The sequence below is a fragment of the Perkinsus marinus genome (genome assembly GCF_000006405.1).
Source record: "Perkinsus marinus ATCC 50983 genomic scaffold scf_1104296961438, whole genome shotgun sequence".
Classification (NCBI taxonomy): domain Eukaryota; phylum Perkinsozoa; order Perkinsida; family Perkinsidae; genus Perkinsus; species Perkinsus marinus.
Window position 1 is genome coordinate 146,324 of NW_003205746.1, and position 17,830 is coordinate 164,153.

A 17,830-nucleotide genomic window follows, 5' to 3' on the forward strand; every position below is an offset into this window, starting at 1 on the left:
TACAATAGCGCTGTTGATGGTTTGACGTTGGTAGCGGTTGCATTTTTGGAGAAGATTCTCTTAGGGAGATCTTGGAGTGGGTGAGTGTCTAGGCGGCGGCGGCTTGGGGTGATTGGAGATTATGCTGTCTGTTCAAATCGGTATGGTATTGTTGGTGACATGAAAAGAAGTGTATTCACTTGTTGTTTTCGGCAAGTAGTGTATTAAGGTTTCTAACAAGACTGTTGGTGCTTATAGTTGTTAAATAGGGCGACCCAATGTGTGGTGGTGATAGTAGGGCTTTGTTCGTTATGGAGGATGAAGCCGCCGCCGACACCACCGACGCGGCCGGTGGTGCCCAGAGTGCTGACCAAGCCAAGGAGAGCACCTCCACTGGGGAATCAGCAGAGCAAACGGCGGCACCTACAGGGCACCCCGGGGCTAGCCCCATGGGGCCGCGTTTGAATATGCCGAGGAAATTCGAGAGGCGTCATAAACTGTCTGTTCGTACTGAGAGGTCGGAGTCGTCGATACCATTGGGTTCACCGACCGGAAGTGCTCCGGCGCATTCTTCTAAAGCGCACAAAACTCGCACTAAAACCAGGCCACCACGACAGGAGTATCACTACCCTTTCAAGTGAGTGACCTGAACTAATAATGGTTGTCGTTGTTATCTATATTGTTGTTGTGCAGGTGGTATGATGACAGTGTTAGCTTCACGAGAGGCACTTCGTTTGCGGTACGGAATTTCCAACATCGAAGTCTGATGGAATCACTATGCAATCGGCGGCGTGAGTCGGTCGTCACTTTACATTTACTCAATTACCGCTCAGCTGTTCCAACGCCTGATGTTGTTAACCGCGATAAAACGAGGAGATATGTGATCGAGCGGGTCGAGGATAGCAAACTACAGCTGGACCCTGAGGTCTTCGAGGATTGGCCTCATCTGAGATCCCATGACACTCCAGTGAGCTCATCTGCCCTCACCTCGTTAAGGAGGATGTCGTGTTAGGTTATGCTTCGTCCCGCAGTGGAGGAGACTGGCCTTGCGCAAGACTTCACTGAAGAAGTGAGTTGTCGAGATGGTTGAAGTAGTTTAGTTGTGTTCCTTCCAGATTACCATTGGCGTGATGCTCACTGGTGCATGGGGCCCCGCGTCAGGTATACATAATGTCGTCTTGGGAGTGAACGACCATCTTGAACAAAGATTCAGTATGTTGAGATGAGTGGTTGTGAGATGAGAGATGTGATTTCAGAGAAGTATCGTCTGCTGGGCTTCATGGACGGCCCGAGCGGGTTCGCTAGTGGGAACTTCCTTGAGCTGAATGCGATGCCAAACTTGAGTAGTTATGCTAATCAAGGTGGATCAGATCTATTACGGTAAGGAGTGGATATGAAAATATTGTTAAGTTCAAAGGGTAGAAGTTTGGACGTGCCGGGGTTTGAACCCGGGGCCTTCTGCATGCAAAGCAGACGTGATACCACTACACCACACGCCCATATATTTTATTATCCTATCTCACCTCGTGGTTTATTCTGATGTGCGTTTCGTCATATCCACAGTTACGGTAGCCTCCGTGCCATGGATGAGGGCGACTTCAAAGAGATACATGCGCTTTGCCGCGAATACGGTCTGCATGGGCTCGTCGTTGCTGGCGGCCCAGCCGAAGTCAGTCACGGGTACAGAACTTGTTGATGCATTCCTATCTCAGATTTCCCATGTATCGCAGCTCGTGTGTTATTTCGAATCGGTCCCGGAGGCTGAGAGGGTGTCGATAATTTCGGTATTCCAATCACCCAATTGCAACGTGAGTGTAGATGCAGTGAATATGCGAGTTGCTGGCAATAAGAAAATTTTGGCCGTATTTTTCGTGCACTTTTATCAATAATCATGTGTAGCTTTTCATAATGAGAAAGCTCCTGAGCTCATCTCATATCAGTGTGCGAATATATGATGGCTTTCTCAACTGAGCTCGTAAGTTCCCTCACTACATGAAGGAAATCCACACACGATTTTGGTTAGAAGTGTACAAAAAGCAACGACAATTTCCCCAAAAATTTCCTCAGAATTTCCATATTTCTACCAACACATGTAGTTGGCAATGTGAAATATATATTCTAACACTATAAGCAACTCTTTGTAGGTCTACGTGCCCAAATGGCTGCCCATTACTCTCGGTTTCGATTCAGCGATGACGGTAACAGCAAGTGAGTGAAAGCGGGATAACTCATTAGCCGTCTTTTAGGTCAGCTGTGAATTTGCTGGCAACTTGGCAATGGATGGTCTCTCATCTGGAAGGCATATCGATTATCATTTCATTCGGTGTGGTTCGAGTACAGCGACACTGGAGGTGGCCCTTCAAGTGAGTTGGCCTCTATACATCTCAGAAATCGATTCATCTATCGTTAAATTAATGCCCCTAGTCGTGATTATGATTTCTTTGCCCGCTCAAGTGCTGACGTTAACCGCCGAATAGATTTCTGTAAGGTCTCATTTCATTAGAGTAATTAGCAGCGTGGGAAAATATGCAGTTGGCCGACCACGTGGGTTGGTGACAAAAAAAATTGAGGAAATTTCGGTAAAATCCTATATTCTTAGTTTCTGTATACAAATACGCCAATCCGTATATAAACTCCTCTGATTGGTGAAGAAACTCCCGAGCTCAGCTGTGGAAAGCGAACATATATACCAACACTGATAATAAGTAAATTTATGGTCGTGTACCATCCACACGAGTAGTTTATCATTTCTCCATCAACCCAACATTGAATGTTTCAAGAAGCGTTGCTTTTTGCATTGCATTTGTTTTCTAGGTGCGGCCGACTTATACGATTCTAGCTGAGGACTTGACTCAGTGTGGTCCCGATGGACGCGTGAAAACTCTGAGAAGTTTGGTTAAGACTGTTGCCAATTTGATGATAACACGTTACCAAATGCACCGACTCCGAAGCGGCACGGTGAGCTGATGACAAACTGCTAAGGAAGAGATTTCGAATTGTGACGGTCTTCAGATTCTCATATCTGATGGATTTTATGATTTCCTACCGCACTTCGCCGAACTCGAGGTAAGCCCTTGAAAGGCTACCTACTAATCAGTTTCCTGTTTCAGCGTGAATGCCGTCAACTTCAACAGAATTGTTCGGATATCGACAAGCCGCCCTCAATCGAGGATGCTCTCCGACTGTAAGCCTTTTGTTAGATTGTCGTAGGAGTGGTATCATTGGAGTTCCACCCGATATATGGAAAACACAAGTGAAAAATATATTTTACGACTACTACTTTTTACCGCGAATATCGATTTTTTTCACAGAGTATTACGCCACTTCACGTAAAGCGGGTAAAACTCCATTATAATACGACTCTTGTTGTCGTCATCAGTTTATCTCCACCGTGTTTGGACCTCTTCGTACAGCTGCCAAGGTCTGACCAGGATCGTCTCGTGAAGGTAAGAATTAGGATACTGTACATGCATTCGCGTCTTTGAGTGTTTTATTGAAATGCCTGATGCGTGACACTCAGCTGGTGGCTTTCCCACAACTTGGTGAAGACGTGTTAAAATATATGTTCGCTTTCCTCAGCAGCTGAGCTCAGGAGGTTCTCTCGTTGATTATAGAAGTTTACATACGAACTAGGGTAGAAGTGTACAGAAACCAAGGGGGATTCCTCAGAATTTCTGTATTGTCAACAACACATGTAGTGAATATTTTGAATTTTGTAGACCCTTACCATAATTATTGGAAATTGTTGAATAATGATTGTAGGCCTACGATAAGGAAGGGAAGCCGATAGAGGTGGGGACCGAACCAGAAAGGCTACTTGCTATGCTCGTGATGGAATATATACGTAAGCCACTTTTGAGATTTTAATAATCAATACCATGAAAATGCCGCACAGGTGTTATGAACGAGGGTATTCACAGACGAAATGCAGCTAAAGATATATGTGGCGGAAATTCTGGGTGAGTGAGAAAAAAATATGCAAAAATTGTGGATGATGGAATTTCAGGCCGGGCTCACAAGGAGGCAGCTCGCTAGCTGGCACTGAGAGCTATGATGAGGATTCTATTCAAGATATGGAGGAGGAAGTGAGTGGGAAGGCGGAGCGAAGCGTTGCATGTTTCGCATATATTCATCGTGACGGTGTTTTTAACGTAGACTTTCTTGTGTTGTTACCACTACTATTTCGGTGGAGCGGCATGAGAGGAAATGATTATATTTACTCTCACTAAGAGTGCGTCATTTGTATTATTGTTTTTTGAATTTTAAATTCGACACTTTGTTATTCGTAGAGTAGGATCGCTATTCAGTGGTGGAATATTCGTTTTGATCCCCTCAGCTGAGCTCAGGAGTTCACAACGCAAAAATAATGAAAAATTTACGCACGATTTCGGGTAGAAATGTGAAAAAACCAACAAGAATTTTCTCAGGAATGTGTTCCTATTGTAATCCTATAGGATCATTTGTGGTATTTTTCAGTTCCCCACACCGTGTTTGAGAGTGCACTATCTCGGCCAAGAAGCACGGTGCCCTCTTCCGAGCAAATTCGATTGCCAATTTGGATGGGCATTAGGCCAGGCTGCAGCAGCGTTGGCAATAGCACCGAGGGGAAGGTGAGGAGAGAATCAGTTTGTTTTATTTCCTCACCTAATCTTGGGAGTTTTCTCGTTAATGAAGAAATGTTCAAAAAAACTAACAAGAATTTCCCAAAATTTTCTCAAGATTTTCATATTGTCACCAACACAAGTGTGAATATTTTCCCACAGTGAAAAACCTAAAATGAAAAAATGAAATTTTCATTTTATTTTTTAAACTTATTTGTTTTCATACCGTAAATCAGGTATAACGGCTACGTGGCAGTTGTGACAGATTTGCTCGAAGACACTTCTAAGTGGGGTATCGGCGGGATTCCGCTAGCTCCCCTCCTCCGAAAGTAAGAATCTCCTATAGATGAAATGGAGCCTACAGTTGAAATACTTGATTACTCACAAACTTTGGTTTTTTTTTCGGGAAATTTTGCGGATAAATTCATCCGATTTGAAGTTTTCAGAAGAGAACAATCGATTCGTTGGAAAGTTTTTTTTCCTTTTTTTGAGGATTTTTCGTCAGGCAAAAAGATCCGGAATTGATCCCTATACCGGCAATCGCTGAAAACAAGGAAGCAGTTTATCGGGCTAATCAGAAACTGAAGAGAGAGGCTAAAGTCCTGCTGGTGTCCAAAAGGGAGATTTGTGTAAGTTTTGGTATTTACTTTCTCGGCTATCGAAGGCTCGTGTGTGAGATTTAATGGAGTTTTACGTCCATGTGAAAAACGCGATATGAAATGAAGTGAAAGCACCTTGCGAATGGCACCGGACAAATCACTCCGTATCACGTGAAAAACATCGCGAGTTTTGCTACACGTTATTCACTGCTCTTTTGCGTTTTTCGTGAAGTGAAATGTGAAATATGCTTCTCATATCACGGGTGAAACTTCGATGTTAGAGTAATGCATGTTCGCTTGCCTCAGCTGAGCTCAGAAGTTTCCTCATTATCAAAATTTACACGCGTATTAGGGTAGGAGTGGACAGAAACCAAGAAGAATTTTCCAGGAATTTTCATATTGTCACCAACACGTGTAGTTGATCATGTACACAGTGTTTACGACTGAGCACACTCTAGTTACCGAAGTGGAACAACGGTGATGCACTTACTTGTGAGAAATTCCAACTTTCGATGGTTATGAAGGGACGTATGCATTTTTTTCAGACTAGAGATGATCATGTGATGAACATCTACAACAGATTGAGAATTGGCGACATGTAAGTTGCAGTGTTGGAGGAATATATGTTTTTGGTTTCCTCAGCTGATCTCGGGAGTTTGCTCGCTAATTATGGAAGTTCGGGCGCGAATGTTCACAAACTAACAAGAAATTTCTAAAATTTCCTCGGGAATTCCATAATACATGTACATGTGCATATTGATCGTGTGGAGCTGGCCATGCTTCCTTGCTCAGGATGGCTACACATAGCCGCCAGCCGGGACCATATCAGTTCGAGGGCCCGTTGTCGAAGAGTTTGACTATATCCTTATTAGCAGCTTATATACCACCTGAGGGTAAGAAGAAAAAAATTTGTCGGCTTTGTAATTCCGCACGCTACGATGGTTACAATGCGTGGAGGGGTAAAGAGATCTCTGTTATGAACTAGTTAAAGAAAATATGAATAATTACGTATTTACAATGCGGTGTGGGAAAACAGACACATGGTGACATTTGTGGAAACTCTGGGGAGGAAATTTTCGTTGATTTTTATGAACTTGTACTCGAATTTGTTAGTTAACTTTGATAATTAGTGAGGAAACTTCAGCACTCAGTTGAGGAAAGCGAACTTTTATTCCAACACTGGAGTTTCACCACCCTAGTGATATGAAAAACACTAATGAAAAATATTTTCCACGACTACTGCATACCGTGAATTTCGCGTTTTTCACCAAATTTTATACCACTTCACGTAAAACGGGTAAAACTTCAATGTGTAATTGGGGTAGTTAGATAATCTCGCTACTCACGGGAAAGGCCCCTGACTGTCCCGAAGCAGTCTCGCATTGATTGAGCAACGATTTGCATTCCAACTTATGTGTTAGTGGACATGTAACGTGTGTGAATGAGATCGGTACTTGTTGAATTTCACTGTGTGGTTTGATAGCAGCAACAGGTCCATCGCGGGTGTGTAGGTTCCTTATAAATCGGAAATGAATCTGTGAAAAATTTGTAATTAGAAGTATTTTGGCCTTGACATTTTTCATCGTTTTCGCTCATCCGAGTCGACTGAGACACTTGAAACGAATCTTGCTATCCTCAGAAAGTATCATGTGGATTTTAGATATAATTACAAGACTAGAAGCATTGCCCTGTGTACCCCCGGGAACGCCAACACGGAAAACATTCTTTCACATAACTTCTCGCAGTGGCCTTCTCGCAGGTGAATCTACTGCCCGGCTCACACTCGAGCGTTATTGTTCATTATCGTTCAGGAGTTTTAAGTGCTTGAACATAAGCATAGAAACTCACATGGGAATTCGGATGAAAGTATACAGAAAAATTTCCGAAAATTTTCTCAGAATTTTGATACTGTCATGACTACGTGCATATTTTCTCTCACGTTGGCAACAGCATTTATTGGACAACAAAACGTGATTTCTTCATTTTGAAGTTTCCGAGCTAACGCAGGTGGCCACAGGTACACGAACTGGTATAATATCACTACCGTGGAGATACGGTGGGTTGTCCCCACTACAGGAAGAGAGGCTCGGGTAAAGTCTTCGTGTCAGTGTTGGAATATATGCTCGCTTTCCTCGCCTGAGTTTAGGAGTTTTCTCAATTCGGGTAGAAGTGTACAGGAACCGGAAAGAAATTCGCAAAATTTCCTCAGAATTTTCATATTGTCACCGACATATGTGAGTGACCATATGTATTTCTTAACATTGTTCGGAATGAAGAATCAACGCCATTCATCGTGGAATAGATCAGAATATTAGTTGCTAATTAGTTTTTGACAATTCTGGAGTAGACTAGACAACTTGCTTGGGTGTACGTTGGAGTTTCACGACCCGTTTTACGTGAAGTGGCGTAGTAAAACTCGGTGAAAAACGCGATATTCGCGGTGATATGCAGTAGTCGTGAAATGTGTTTTTCACTAGTGTTCTTCATATCACTAGGGTGCATTACTTTACATCGCGGTTTTCTTTGCTCTATATGATCGCGACAGTAGTTCCATAGTGATACTCATTGACGAGAATGATCCTGTTACGCCGGTGAAGTTGTCGCTCACAATTTTATCTGTCATTCTAGTCTCGAATTTGTGAGTGCGCCAAACAATGGAGTTTCACCCGTTTTACGTGGAGTGGCGTAAAACGCAATATCTGCGCCTTGCAATAGTCGTGAAATATGTTTCTCGTGTTTTTCATATCACTAGGGTGAAACTCTAATGTATCCGACTTGACTTAATTTTTTCACTCGACAAGATACAAACCCCTCCTGCCAAGATCGCTCACAAGCGGTTTCTGTGTTGTCACCGATCGTCACCAAGAATCAACACCGAGACGGGCCTCCATATCACTACTTAGGTTGGCTTTCCCTCATACGTAAGTGTAGTAGCTTCCGTTTTGTTCGTTACCCTTTTTTAAGGTGCGATGTGTCGGCGGTGAGCATCGGCGCTCAGCGAGGAGGGGAAGTGCCAGGGGAGTTCGCCGCGGCAGGGAATGGTCATTCATCACCGCATTTCTCGCAAAGCAGAAAGGTGACGATGTGTTGTTGAGAAACTGTTTTAATAATTTTCCAGATTCGCTCTCAAACTGTCGCGGTGGCAGATTTGGATGTCACATTCCCTACTGAAAAAATAATCACATCTGTGAAGGAAGAGCAAAACGAAGGCGATGAAGGTAAGCTCGTCGCGGTTGACTTGGTATTAGAACTCGAACGCTGAATTTGTATAGAGCAGTTTTGGAATATGTTTGTTTTCTCAGCGGAGCTCAGGAGTTTCCCAGGCTACATTATGAAAATTTACACAAAATTCGAGATGTGAGAAAATTTACAAAAATTTTCCCGTTGTATTCATGAACAGTTGAGCATGTTCGTTACTCTGTAGTTCGTCTCAGACCGATCGGAATCATTGACTACTGAGGCGGAAGGCGGCTCGAGTATGATGAGGAAACACAGCTTATTCAGTTTGTAAGAGTCCCTACACGAGTGCAAGCCCATGGTGGACTCGTTTATAGATTCCACACCACTACTTTACGTATCGGTATCGTATTCTTGGGTCGTCAGTCACCTGGATGCCACAACATAGTTTGGGGGCTCAAGTCGTATGTGGATGCTCAGCCTGGAGGTCAACTCATTGGCATCGCCCTAGGGGCTTTGGGATTCGTAATTGACCATCAACCTCATCTGATCAGGCCGATCTTCAGAATCACTGTTGTCAGGTGAAAGGGTATACTGTGAATTTGGACTCGGATCAGTTGCTTTCGCTGTATCGTAACCAATCAGGACTAGACCTCCTGGGAAGAACTGATCTCACTTTAAGAACTACCGAAGATCTCATCGCGTGCGCACGTATGGTTTCATCATCATCATCGCCATGCATATCGTAGTTTTGTTTTTCTCGAGGTACTTGCCAGAAACTGTCTCTAGACGGTGTCGTGGTGGTTGGCGGTGTCGGCACTCATGCTGATTCTGCCCTACTCGCAGAGACGATGGCAAAAATGCAAGTCTCAACTAAAGTCATTGGAGTAAGTACGGTTCGGGAAAACGGCATTCAGATTTTCTTTCACCAGGTGCCAGCGTCTGTTGAAAATGACATACCTCTGGTAGAACAGACCCTGGGTTACGACACTGCATGTAAAGTGTTTTCTAATATCATTGGCAATATTGCAACGCTTGCAGCGAGCGGAACTCGCGAGTGGTAAGTATTGTCTTCAGAGAAAAGGGAGCTTTTGCTGGCTTTGTCTCAGGTACTTTATTCGTATATGTGGACGCTCAATGAGCCATATTGCCGCTGAATGCGCACTGCATGCTCATCCGAACTTGGTAAGGTGACGATCAATGAAGATTGTAACCCTGAAATCGGTGAATTCAACTTTGACAGTGTTGCGACTGACTTGCAAAATGATCAGCATCATGACAATGGGATCGATAAGAATATGACGATTCCTATGAACAGTTTGGTTTGCCCTGTTTTTGGGTAGCCGCGTACGCGAGGTCACCAATAATGACTGTCTAGCATACTATGAGTAGACCCAAAATGTGGGAATATGCACAAGATCGGCTACATGTGACAATACGAAAATTATGAGGGAATTTTGGCAAATTATTATCGGTAGACTTCTACCCCAAGTCGTATGTAAGCTTGTAAACTCGTATATTTCACCATGAAAGGCGCTCAAGCATGATGAACCAACAGAGAGATGCGTTTTTTCTATTTTAGTTTTTGATTTCTGAGGAAATTCGAGCCCGGAATATGAGCTTGCGCGATCTGATCAACTTAGTATGTGATGTGATTTTGAAGAGATGTCAGCAAGGAATGGACTACGGTGTGGTAAGATTCCGCATGGTCCTTACCCTCCACGCTATCTGTCACATTGGAGGTTCTTATTCCAGAGTCAGTCACAGACGCTCTCGACGAGTTGAAAGAACTTGAAGAAGAGGTTGAGAATCGACCGGGTCTGCCGTCTTGAGAAGTCTACCGTAGATACGATCGATGCACGCACAAGAACATAGGTTGTTGATGAATGCCTCTACTGGTGTGAAGCCAAGTACCATGCTCCATCGAAGTTTGTTTGAGACGCTGAGTCCGAGCGCTAGAGCCATGTAGGCTTTCGGTCTCTGCAGCGATGATGTGCATTAGTTTACTGCATTCGAATCAGTGTGGTGAAGTTTGCACATGGTCAACCACATGTGTTGGTGATAGGATGAAAATTCTGAGAAAATTTTGGGAAAATTTTCCTGGTTTCTGTACACTTCTAATGGAGTTCGTATATAAACTCATATGATTAGTGAACTAAGCTGAGGGGAGCGAACTCATACTCCCATTCCAACACTGGATCGAATATCCACGAAAGTTATACCTGATCAGTTTGTGGTCACTAATACGTCTCATAGGAGTAATCTTTACACTTCTTTGACAAGAATTGTGGCACATTTCGAGACTCTTACGTCGGCGGTCACTAAAATTTGAGAATATATGATTCTCTTTAGTCGCTCTGAGCTGATTCAAAATTCTCTGTCTGTGTGTTTTTACGATTACATTGGTAGGACATTGAGATGAATTTCTGTCGTGAAGTTCTTTTACTTTTTTGTGAAGTGAGTCGTTGATGAATTGCCAGGTACGACTCTCTACCTGATAGAATCCAATATGGTATATGGCAACAGTAAGTGAGCAACAGTTTCCTCGGTTGCTGAATGGCATCAGATACGTGGCAACGCCCCCTGGAAGCCAATACGAACTGCCCCATTTGGAATCTGAACTGTTACTCAAGTCGCTGGTGGCAATAGAGTTGCCCAGAAGACGGTGAGTTCGCGGATATCACAATCGCGAGGAAGAGAGTCGACTTTCAGACATCGGCTACTACAAGAGAATCCACTACTACCACGACTACTGGGAAACAGGACCATTGATCACTTCACAGATTGTTGCCATACTCACAGCTTGCATATCCAGGGTCGCAGCGCGATGCCTTCTAATTTTGACGCGGACCTGGGGTAACCGATGATTGTGATAGACCCGTGCGTAGGAGCTGCATTTGACTTTTATGTACACTATGGGCTATGGTGCGGGTGTTCTCATACACGCTGAGAAGGGAGGTCTTCTGGTTAGTGTTGAAGGACTCGATAAAGATGTCGCTGATTGGACAGTAGTTGGAGTAAGTCACGAATATTTCGCGGAAAATCGGAGTACGTTTTCTCCATGACAGATTCCTCTCGATTCGCTGGTTACGGTATCACTAGATGAGGACAATTCTGAATGTCATGTGAGTTTAGGAAAGAGAAGTGTCTGTGTGTAAACTGAGAACAGGTTCACATAAAACAGGAAGCTCTGCATGTGTTCGCGGATGTGCGTACAAACCACATCCCGAGAGTCTTATGCGACTTACCTGAACCCAGTAAACGACGCTTTGTGAATATCGGACCGGTGAGCGAGAGGTTGCAATAGGGAATATATGGACATTGCCTCTTAGTTACAATACAACATTCCTGAGGTCTCTCGTCAGTGCGTGAGATCTTTAAAGTTGCGCAACCTAGGAGGGCCACCAAGTAGCATCTCGCACGAAAGGAAGGTAAACTTAAATTCACTATTCCTGTCAAATGTTGTCAGAGCCAGTGTTGGAGTATACGTCCGCTTTTTTCAGCTAGGTTCAGGAATTTTCCTTACTAGTAACAGGAGTTTACATACGAATTTGTGTAGACGTGTACAAATCCCCTGATTTTTCTCGGAATTCCATATTGTTAACAACACATGTAGTTGTCCATATACATATCTCGCCCACACTGGTCAGATCTTGGTGAAATGTACATATTCCGATTTATCATCTCTCAGGGGTCTTCGGGCTCATCGGAAGCTATTAAAGCGGTACGCAAGAGTGCGCATAGATCGCATTCCAGACGGAAACATATCGATACAGCTTCTGAACCGCGAAGAGAGGAGTCCAGGTATTCCGCTATCTAGATACCCCATTATCGTGGTTGCTCAGGTCTGAGATCTACCGCCCCCCTGGGGCGCATTATCGAGTGGTGAAAGTAGATATCAGAGAAGTTACAGAAGCTGTGAAATCTGAGTAACCTTGTGATCATTTTTATATCGCAGAAAAGTATTTTCTTTTTGTCACTAGCGTTGAGTATATACCATAATGTGAATACTTCTCGATTTTCAATTTAGCTCTTCATCCCGGTACTGAACACAGAACTAATGATCAACGTGGGGCAATCGATTAAGAACCACACATCGCAGCTATCATTACAAACACTGTAGCAGCTGACAGTAATTATAACTTTGCAAACGAAGTTGAATAATGCTCGTACGAGAAACACCCTCCGGTGGATTGGAAAGCTGAACTACTACAGCCATATCTTGTTTTCCTTGATAAGTATCTGTTTTAAACCTGCTTTCCGAACGGATCTTCCCCGAAAGACCAACTTCACTATTTCTCGCAGTTGAGAAAAGATGCTCGCGATGCGCATTCTTTCTTCTGTGTTTGCATCGATCGACAGTTCATGCCTGGCCAGGAGAGACTGTTACGATACATGCGAGAGATAACATTATATTTTAATCTGGGTGGGGAAGCAAATGATGTTGATCGGTGACCAGAGCCGAAACGCTTTCATCAGCCACGCACTCAACGGATCGCCGTCAAGATGATAACTCGACTAGTGGTTCATAGAAAATCACTCCTATCGAATGGAGAATGGAGAAAAAGATATGAAGAATGAAAATGATAACTCATTCCGAGCCCAGGGCCATCAATGTTGTACGTATATACACCGACTACAGTATAGACAGCGATAGACGAATGTAGGCCTGTATTATAGGTCCACAAGACACCAGTCAAGACCGACCAATCACAGAAGGATCTGAAGACTGATAATTGTCTTGAAGTGCTTACGAACGCGGAGTCGCCATGAGGTTATATAAACCTCCGAATGGCTTCCTGTACGGTGCGAAGAGGGTTTATGGCACCACCTCCGACTCGTAGAGTTTGAGATGTGTCACTCTTGACCGGTTCCACTCCCAACAGTATCAAACGCTTTACCATGATCGGCTCCATGCTCATCGAAAGAAGGATAGCAGCGAGGCCAGCAACGAGCGGAGCTGCCACTGATGAGCCGCTGGATCTCTGCAGGGCACCATTTGCGTAACGACCGACGAGGGTTCTCGTCCCATAAGCAGCAACGTCAACCCTATCCCCCCAATTTGAATACTCGTGGAGAACATTCCGCTTCTTGTCATCATCCAGAAAGGCTACGCAGATACCGAATGGGCCACCGTACGAACAAGGAAAAATTTCACTGGCGTCGATACCAGCATTCCCAGCTGCAGATACGAATATTATATCATTCTCTTCTAGAAAGTAGAGGGCGTTCATTAACAGATATCTTGATTCCTGAGTTAGGTCATCGAGAGAAAATCCGAACGACATGGACACGATGTCAACCTCCAGATCGATTGCCATGTCTATAGCTTCCAGCACCCTAGAAAGGTCGAGCCTTCTCTTGATTGCTATTTGTAGTGGCACCAATGTTACATTAGGGGCGACCCCTGCCAAACCGACGGAATTGTTGCTCTTGGCGGCAAGGACTCTGCAGATGTGGGTCCCATGTTCAATAGGGTCCGTCAAAACAGACGAGTCAGTGACGAAGTTCCATCCCCCGTCCACAACGCCGCCGCTCCTCTTCTTTAGAGTGGCCTTCAAGGGGGCGAAATCTGGATCGGTCCAGTCAATGCCAAAATCGATAACGGCGACCTTGACAGCCCGTTGGACATGAGGGAGAAGGAGCTGCCATACTTCGCCCATTTTCATCCACTTCAGATGGCTTTGGAAGCGAGCATCGCGGTCGTTCACATGAAGGTCCTTGTCGTATTCGTCGCTGTCTGGTATACTGAAGATTTCGGCATATTGATCAATAGCGCATTCGGAACGCAGAGCTAGATTGCGGCTGGCTGAAGTCACGAAGCTGCAGAGAGCACCGCTATCGATGCTGGAAGCTGAAGTCTTGACCACTTGAGTATGGACGTACTCAAGACTGGTGATCTCAGTGGTATCCAGGAAAGTGACGATCTTTGGGTCGGGTGTGAGACCGGCATCCCTCAGCATTTCGGGCAGATGACGAACATCGACATAGTCAGCTCCGTGCTTGATGGAAATTAGAGTGGATCTCTCGGAATAGGCGAGAACGGCGAGCGACGCGAGATGAATGACATTGGGGAACATTTTTAGCCACTGCTGCTACCTAAGGAGACAATCGACCCGAGCGTTGGAGCAAAGTACAAAATCCAAGGCGGTTGTCTTCAGAGACAGAACGAAGCGGGTGAGACTTTTGCCCATTGTGCGTTTCGGCCAGCGGGTTCCTACTTTTTCTACGATATTGGGGATATTCGAAGAAACATCAGGTGAAAGCGGCACACAGTGAAGTAGTCGAAATAAGGTACAATCCAGGCTGTAAGCTTGAAGAAAAACGGGAGGGAGAACAAACAAAGAGCTCGGAAAAACAAACCGCGCCACGGAGTCCCTTGACAAATCGCCTTTGCCCCAAATCGCCGCTTGCTTCGAATTTCGGCCCGAGTCCTTAAATTTCGGTTACCCGCCTTAGGTCTTGGTGAGCATCCTTGGATTTTGACCATGTGTCTCGGATTTTGGGCGCCACGGCGCCACGCGCCGCTGAGTGGGACGCGGAGCGCCATAAAGAAGACTTCTACGGAATCACGCGGCGATGCCGAATCGCGAATGCAATTAAAAAGCACGAAGAGTTACTAGTCTTTGATCAAAGCCCTTGATCCGAGCTTGTGGAGAATCCCCTGTGTAATATTGCGCTGCTAGAGAGTAGACGGCGTAAGCTTCCGCCTACGGAGGAGGGGACACCGTGATATTGGGCTGATAGAGCGCGCGTCACATTTTTTCTACTCGAGGACGTCGCACCACAAGATGAACTTCTTCTGATGAAATAAAGTATAGGGATTCTGTCCACATTGAATGCGATATCTCACTTGATAAGGTCAGAACCAGTTGATGACTAGATTTCCGTGTTGCAGCTCAGTCATTGGCATAGACTAGGTAAACTAGGATATCGTAAGAAACTCTCACTCACTAATACTCAACATTATCGATGCACATGAATCATGGACATCAGACGTATGGTGTCTAGACCCTACTCCAGCCCATGTGATCAAAGAAATTTCCAGCAATACTCATCGCAAATCGTCTCATCAGATCTTCGCAATAGAATTTACAACACGCATGTCTCTATACAAGGCGTCGAAAAGTCTGTCTATATCCTCGAGTATCTCGACGTGGGCACCGCTTCGTGAAGATATTAGATGTACTGGCTCTAGGACTTGAGCCTTCCACAATAATGATCCTTGGGAAGAACGTATCGCTGACGCTGTGAGAACTGGTGGAGGACCTGTCGGAGGCCCTGTCGGAGGGCCTTCGGTGGATACCTTATCGCCCGAAACATCCAGAACTAGATCGCAATCTCCTTGCGTGATGCATCGTGAAGATGCAAGCTGCATCTGGGATGTTCCCGGTTCACCATCACAGTGGCTCAAAGCATTTTCGTTATCCATCGATTCATTTTGTGGGTGGAGCAGCAGCGGTAACGCACCGTTATCTACTATATGCTCCAAATCGTCTGGCAAATCCTCAAGATGTGGATCCTCAGCAGATCCCTCGATTGATTCAGACTCTTCAGAATTAGCGTCCTTCAATGAGTCGGCGTCCTGACACTCTGTGTACAACCTGGTCCGGCCTAGGCCCGTCTCTTGCAAGCCAACCAGGCTCTCTCTACTGGTAGACGTACCTTCCGTCGGTGAGGGTGACACAGTGAGTCGATCAACCATCGCATGTCCCGAACCCTGATTATCATCCAATAGTTCATTTGTGAATGTTGAAGTACTAGCGTCGTGCTGCTCCTTATGCGACAACTCAGTTGTTGTGCCTTCTGAACTTGCGAGTGGACTCGTAGGGATATCGCCAGACGCGACTATCGGGCTTGACTCGTGAGCCACGTACTCCTGAGTCTGCGTCTGTACTGGCTTTGTTGTGATTTCCTCCCTCAATGGAATACATTGCTTATCAACCACATCGCTCACGTTGCCAGCAAAATTAGTATTCTCCCTCCGACTGACTGTTATCTTTCTTGATGCTTGCCTGAGCTCAGAAGACCTCAATGACTGGCACCGTGCTAGCTGTTCTGCAACTGCAACTTTCCCACACCGTGTCCTAGCTCTAGCAGCAACCCCTCCCTTTATACAAAGTGACACATCTGATCGACGCTCTGCACGCCGCAACGCCAGAGGCTTATCATGCTCCAGTCTCGTTACACCTCGTTCATTACCCTTCATGGAAGGACTTAAGTTGAACAACAATGTTGTGGTCGGTGTAACTGAAATGTCTACGTGTGTTCAGCGTTATATTTCAGCCGACCACCTGAATGGAAAGCGAGGTTCTGTGGAAGGTCCACTTGATAGTCACTTGACGCCACGTCGTATGGGCATGGGCACTCGCACATGATAATCTTCCGTATCTATTCACTCGAATATTTAGTTGATAATAATAATTGAATTGGATGATTGATATCAATGATAATTGATCGCCTCTTCCTAATAAAAGATGATGGGTATAGAGGTTGAATATCGAAGCTTTCGAATCCACGCGACGGCTGATCCGAGATGAATTTGAAAAAGGTCATAAGTTGACGATCTCACCAGACACGAGCCAGAGAGGGATATGCTCTCCAAAGCTTCATAACTCTCCTTATCATGGAAATACCTCTTGCAAATGGCATCGAGGTCAATGAATACGTTCGCCCAAGTTCGAAGTGAAGCGACTCCACTGAGAGGTACCCTGAAGAGAAGCATTTTCTCCTCATCCCAGCGAGCGTTCGAAGCACGCCAACTGTGATAGAAGTGAGAACTCGGATATGCAGCTCAGTAAAGTCTTCAACCACTGCGCATACGGTGTTTACTGGGCACTTGTAGCATTCACGGTCCCTGCCTCGCTCTGCGGACCGCTGCGTGCTTTCTCACGGAATGCTGTGCTGCAGTTTACGCTGAACCTGCGGGGCTAGCACACTATGTGGCTCTAGACTTCGAGGCCTCAGCGAAGAGTGATTCTGACTGATTTCGAGGGTTAGCGAGCTCACCTGCGCTTTGCGGCTAGTCTAATAATCATTGATATCGTAATCGGCTGGTGGTCTGTAGCTCGTGAACTTTTACAGCTGATAATATTGCGTTCCAGGATCGGTCGGAGCTGCAAGGCATGTCCACGGACAATAACTGAAGGCCACTGACCTGTATCAGTATGGTTGGTAGCTTTGAAGGTAGGAGCATCCCAGTCGAATGAGTTAGGGAGGGATCCCCGCTTGCGAGACCACGATTGGCTTTCGGTGGATATGACACCAACGGTTTCTTGCCAGCCTTGCAGCCTTTGGGAGCCAATGAGAGCACGAAGGACCTGCGTCGTATGTGAGCATCGTCATACTTGTCGTATGAATGGATGTTGAATGCTCACCGCGAGTCGGTATCATATTTCCGTCGCGCTTCTCCAACGGGCTGTAAACCCTCCCAGTTCAAAGCGGGTTTAGTTCCCCCCAAGCTGAGAAGCTCGA

At 45.3% G+C, this 17,830-nt stretch overlaps 3 protein-coding genes and 1 non-coding gene across 4 annotated transcripts; 2 read left to right on the forward strand and 2 right to left on the reverse strand.

Annotated features, from left to right (window-relative positions):
• Positions 1–257: 257 nt before the first annotated feature.
• On the forward strand, positions 258–11,194 carry Pmar_PMAR019593 (phosphofructokinase, putative; the record flags this gene model as incomplete). The annotated part of the gene is made up of 35 exons (XM_002772314.1): positions 258–496; positions 673–770; positions 813–946; positions 992–1,048; positions 1,095–1,191; positions 1,236–1,359; positions 1,543–1,648; positions 1,692–1,763; positions 2,124–2,177; positions 2,226–2,342; positions 2,794–2,937; positions 2,992–3,045; positions 3,090–3,163; positions 3,359–3,425; positions 3,742–3,823; positions 3,875–3,938; positions 3,986–4,064; positions 4,456–4,589; positions 4,817–4,909; positions 5,086–5,209; positions 5,725–5,777; positions 6,840–6,938; positions 8,144–8,255; positions 8,298–8,397; positions 8,482–8,536; positions 8,734–8,881; positions 8,938–9,067; positions 9,122–9,243; positions 9,289–9,416; positions 9,466–9,541; positions 9,939–10,049; positions 10,203–10,321; positions 10,837–10,881; positions 10,923–11,021; positions 11,140–11,194. 35 exons carry the CDS (start codon positions 258–260, stop codon positions 11,192–11,194), a joined length of 3,465 nt encoding a protein of 1,154 aa, XP_002772360.1.
• Pmar_PMAR019594 lies at positions 1,407–1,478 on the reverse strand. Its single transcript has one exon. It is a non-coding gene; the product is annotated as a tRNA-Ala (tRNA).
• A 68-nt stretch (positions 11,195–11,262) lies between the features above and the next one.
• On the forward strand, positions 11,263–12,331 carry Pmar_PMAR019595 (hypothetical protein; the record flags this gene model as incomplete). Its single annotated transcript, XM_002772315.1, has 6 exons — positions 11,263–11,373; positions 11,425–11,481; positions 11,526–11,642; positions 11,689–11,787; positions 12,048–12,160; positions 12,202–12,331. 6 exons carry the CDS (start codon positions 11,263–11,265, stop codon positions 12,287–12,289), a joined length of 585 nt encoding a protein of 194 aa, XP_002772361.1. The 3' UTR covers positions 12,290–12,331.
• Positions 12,332–13,131: 800 nt separating this feature from the next.
• On the reverse strand, positions 13,132–14,436 carry Pmar_PMAR019596 (thermitase, putative; the record flags this gene model as incomplete). Its single annotated transcript, XM_002772316.1, has 1 exon — positions 13,132–14,436. The coding sequence occupies one exon, from the start codon at positions 14,434–14,436 to the stop codon at positions 13,132–13,134; it is 1,305 nt and encodes a 434-aa protein (XP_002772362.1).
• Positions 14,437–17,830: the final 3,394 nt, after the last annotated feature.